This window comes from Chiloscyllium plagiosum, unplaced genomic scaffold (assembly GCF_004010195.1).
Source record: "Chiloscyllium plagiosum isolate BGI_BamShark_2017 unplaced genomic scaffold, ASM401019v2 scaf_45516, whole genome shotgun sequence".
Taxonomy (NCBI): domain Eukaryota; kingdom Metazoa; phylum Chordata; class Chondrichthyes; order Orectolobiformes; family Hemiscylliidae; genus Chiloscyllium; species Chiloscyllium plagiosum.
In genome coordinates this window covers 1,594-6,208 of record NW_025206409.1, presented here as the reverse complement: position 1 = coordinate 6,208, position 4,615 = coordinate 1,594, and the positions used below count along the sequence as shown (strand labels likewise).

The window sequence follows — 4,615 nt, the reverse complement described above, 5'->3', positions numbered from 1 at the left end:
AGACGATGGATAGATGAGCCATGATCTTAATGAATGGTGGAGTAGCTTGATGGACCAAATGGCCTACTCCTGCTTCTATTACTGGGAATGTATGAACATGCATTTTTTATGGCCAATCCGTATCAAGGCAGGTGAGCAATGTGGTGATGTGGAAATGAACATCAGAGAATGATAGAAAGGGACACGGAAAGTAAATGTCCCAGTCCAAAGATGTGCGGGTCAGGTCAAATGACCATGCTAAATTTTCCCTAGTGTTAGGTTCATTAATCAGAAAGAAATGGGTCTGGGAGGGTTACTCTTCAGGGTGTCGGTGTGGACTTGTTGGGCCGAATGGCCTGTTTCCACACTGTAGGGAATCGAATCTAATCAATCAAAACTGGATTCTACAGAACACAAGAATTGAAACTGAAGACTGTATGGCTGAATGTGTGCTGCAATGTAACACAACTGAATGAATTGACTGCACACATTGAAGAGAATAATTATGATCAGAGACTCCTTACAGGGACGTGGCTTCAGGATGACAAGGATTGGATCTGAATATTGAGGGGGTACGTGGCATTCAAGTTGAATAGGAAGCGAGGTAAAGGTAGAGGGTTGGCACTGCTAATGAAAGCACTAATAACATGGTACTCTGGTGTCAGCTCGGATTTCAGGTCCTGATTTCTCTGTCCTCTTCTCCCTGTTCCCACAGAGTAAGATGTTGTCTGTTCTCAGCTCAGCTGGCTTTCTGCTGAAACTTTGAGCCCCTTTTACACCTTCCAGAGCAATAAAACATTCAGTCGATCAAGGACCAATCCACAATGTTCTCAGCCTGACAACCATCCAGACTGAGAGAGTCATCGGAGCAGGGAATAAAACAAGAAAAATGAAACAAAATTATACATAATTGCACATTTGGCGCTTAAAGTGTGTTCATTAGATAGGTCTCCTAGGATTCTTATCATCCCCTACTTGAGGAATTCTCTCTCCCTAACAATATTTACATCAACAGAAATAAAGCATCTGTTATCAAATAGACATAGAGATATACAGCACGGAAATAAACTTTTTGATCCAACACATCCATGCTGACAAGATGTGCTGTACAAATCTAGTGTCCCATTTGCCAGCATTTGGCCCATATCCCTTCAAACCTTTCCCATTCACACACCCATCAAGAGGCCTTTTAAATGTTGTAATTGTACCAGCCTCCACCACGTCCTCTAGCCTATTTAGCCTATCCATTCCCCTCATGATTTTATAAATGTCCCTCAGATCACCCGTCAGCCTCCGACACTCCAGGAAAGCAGCCCCATCTCATTCAGGCTCTCCTTATACCTCAAACTCTCCAACCCTGGCGACATCCTTATCAATCTTTTCTGCACATTTTCAAGTTTCACAACATCGTTCCTATCCTACAGTAGGGAGACCAGAATCGAATGCAATAATCCAAAAGTGGCCGAACCAATGTCCTGTACAGCTACAACATGACCTCCCAACTCCTGTAGCCAATGCATTCAATGGGCCAAATGGCTTCTTTCTGCACTGCAGCGATTTAATGATTTGATTTTATATCCGAGTCAATTTCAGTCACTATCTCTGGTTTATGGTGTGTCAGGGTGGGATCGCTGGTACCAGAATTGCATGCAATACTCCAAACGTGGCTTAACCAATGTCTTCTACAGTCGCAACATAACCTCCCGTCTCCTGCACTCAGTGCACTGACCAATAAAGGCAGGCATATCAAACACCTTCTTCACTATGCTGTCTATGTGCGACTCCCCTTTCAAGGAACTATGAACTTACCATCGAGTGTATACAGCATGATCATGGACCTTTGGTCCAACCAGTCCATGCCAACCATAATCCCAAACTAAATCAGTCTCTCCTGCCTGCTGTTGGCCTGTATCCCTCCAAACCTTTCCTATTCATGTACTAAAACAAATGTCTTTTTATTGTACCCGCATCCACCGCTTCCTGAGATGGTTCATTCCACACATCAACCACCCTCTGTGTAAAATTAGTATTTGAATGGCAAGAATGAAGTTGAATTGAAATGGTTCATTAAAATAAACAGCTTCTACCAAACCCCCTACAGCAGTATGGTAGCAACTCCAACTCTGGAGTCTCTCAAATCGGTATTTCCATGGAGTGGAGGGGGGAGTAAAGTGTTGGATTCACAGATGTGGGGGTCTTCTGAGAGTGTAAAGCTAAAATTAAACCCCGTGCTTTGCTTGAACTCAAACCACATTGACGTGGAGGAGATCGAAAGGAGTTTGCAAAGTGTCCTCCCCTCCCCATGTGCCTCAGCTGCAGGGCTGCGCAGGGGCAGTGCGTCCCCGACCCAATGTGGACGTCTCAACGTGGAGGTAGTCCTGTCAATTTCAGAGTGAAACTCCCTCCCTCTGGGCAACATCTGGGAGCAAAGAAATGTCTCCCCCTTTCCATTCCTCAACCTTGGAGGGGGAGAGAGAGAGGCGTGGAGGTGTGTGGGGTGGGTGTGGGGTGGGGTGGAGACTGTTCACTTGCAGCAACTGGAGTGACTCCATGGAGGGAGCAGGCTTTCCAAAGGTGCTCAGATGTTCTCTGTCCCTCTCAAAGGTATTTTCCTTGTGTATTCCCTCAGTTTGGCACGTATAGAGTTTGCACCCTGGAAAAGGTTTACTTCTTTCCTCATGTTAAGAATCATAAGGGTAGTTTCTCATGGAACTGAGCTGTATTTAAGGGACTGGCACATTGATTTGAAAGGAAGACATACGTTGCTTCATATGGTATATATCTGATATTGTTGGCTGTTATAAAAACTTTGTGGCTATGATTTTTCACCTTCTCATGCAGTAATAGAGTTACGTTCTAGATTTCTTGTCTTTTTTTATTTACTAGGACAGCAGGAAGTCATTCAGTAACTTCACTGGCTTTCTTTTCCCAAGCAGCCTTGACATTTCATTATCATATTCCTGATTCAGCTCCATTTCCAGCACCTTTGTCGACAGCTTGTTCAAGGTTATTGCGATCGAAGTTATGTTTTCCTCCACACACACTTAAGGCTATCTTGTTGCATGAGGGTTTTCTGCGTCTTGCATAATAGATGGTCAGCACTCATCTAGCAATCTACAGGAATTGCCACCGATGTTATGTTCATTTAACAGTACTGACAGTGATCACTCAATTTGTGATTTTTTTTTTGGAGGAAGACATGCAGAAAGAAATCTGAAAACTAATGATACATCTTCTGACAGAGCCACTTGAATCAATGGGGCTTGAATATCAGCAGCCATTCAATTCGAGAAGAAATGTTTGCTTTTGTCGGTGTGAGAGATTTTGAACACTGGTATGGCAGGAATAATACTGAGACACCCGAGTGAGGCAGATTCAGTACGCTGTCTGTGAAAAATGCGTCAAACAATTTACTCAGCTTGGGGGATCAAAATCACACCCCTCAGTGGGGACAGACTATGTATCCATTCTGTTTTTTTTATTTCAAACACAGCGCAACACAAAGAATGCTCCCCTCATGGGGAAATCATGGAAATGTGGGGACTGTGGGATAGGGTTCCCTTCCCCATTGGGGCTAGACACCCACAGATGCGTTCTCACTGGGGAGACGCTGTTCTCCTGCTAAGTATGCGGGAAGGGATTCAGTTGGCTGTGCAGCCTACAGACACACCAGTGAGTACACATCAGGGAGAGGCTATTCATGTGCCGCCATTGTGGGAAAGGATTCATTCAGTCATCCCACCTACAAACACACAATCAGGTTCACATCAAGAAGAGGCCGTTCTCCTGCTCTCTGTGTGGGCAGCGAATCATCGATGCATTCCACCTCCCGAAACGCCAGCGGGCTCACCTGGGGGAGCGGCCGTTCACCTGCTCTGAGTGCAGGAAGGGATTTGTCGATTCTTACACCCTGCTGACCCACCAGCAGGTCCACATCGGAGAGGCGCCGTTCACTTGCCTTACGTGCGAGAAGAGCTTCAGTCATGTGGGCAATTTGTGGAGGCACCAGCCGATCCACACCAGAGAGGGGCCGTTCACATGCTCTGTGTGCGGGAAGGGGTTCACTCAGACATCTGCACTGTCATCTACCAAAGGATCCATATCATGGAGAGGGCGTTCATCTGCTCTCAGTGTGGAAAGGGCTTCACCCGCTCTTCCCACCTGCGGAGCCACCAGCGAGTTCTGGAATTTTTTGAGGATGTAACTCTGAAGATGGACGAAGGAGATCCAGTGGATGTAGTGTACCTGGAGTTTCAGAAAACCTTTGATAAAGTCCCACATAGGAGGTTAGTGAACAAGATTAGGGCGCATGGTACTGGGGGCAAAGTACTGACTTGGATTGAAAACTGGTTGGCTGACAGGAAACAAAGAGTAGTAATAAATGGCTCCCTTTCGGAATGGCAGGTGGTGACCAGTGGGGTCCCGCAGGGATCAGTGCTGGGACCGCAGCTTTTTACAATATATGTTAATGATGTAGAAGATGGTATTAATAGGAATATGAGCAAATTTGCTGATGATACAGAGCTGGGTGGCAGGGTGAAATGTGAGGAGGATATTAGGAGATTACAGGGTGACCTGGACAAGTTAGGTGAGTGGTCAGATGCAGTTTAATGTAGATAAATGTATGGTTATCCAC

General features: G+C 45.5%; 1 protein-coding gene across 1 annotated transcript; it reads left to right on the top strand.

The window, feature by feature from the left end:
* The first annotated feature begins 3,679 nt into the window (after positions 1-3,679).
* Positions 3,680-4,183, top strand: LOC122546513 (gastrula zinc finger protein XlCGF7.1-like). Its single transcript, XM_043685206.1, has one exon. It carries the CDS (start codon positions 3,680-3,682, stop codon positions 4,181-4,183), a length of 504 nt encoding a protein of 167 aa, XP_043541141.1.
* The last annotated feature ends 432 nt before the right edge of the window (positions 4,184-4,615 follow it).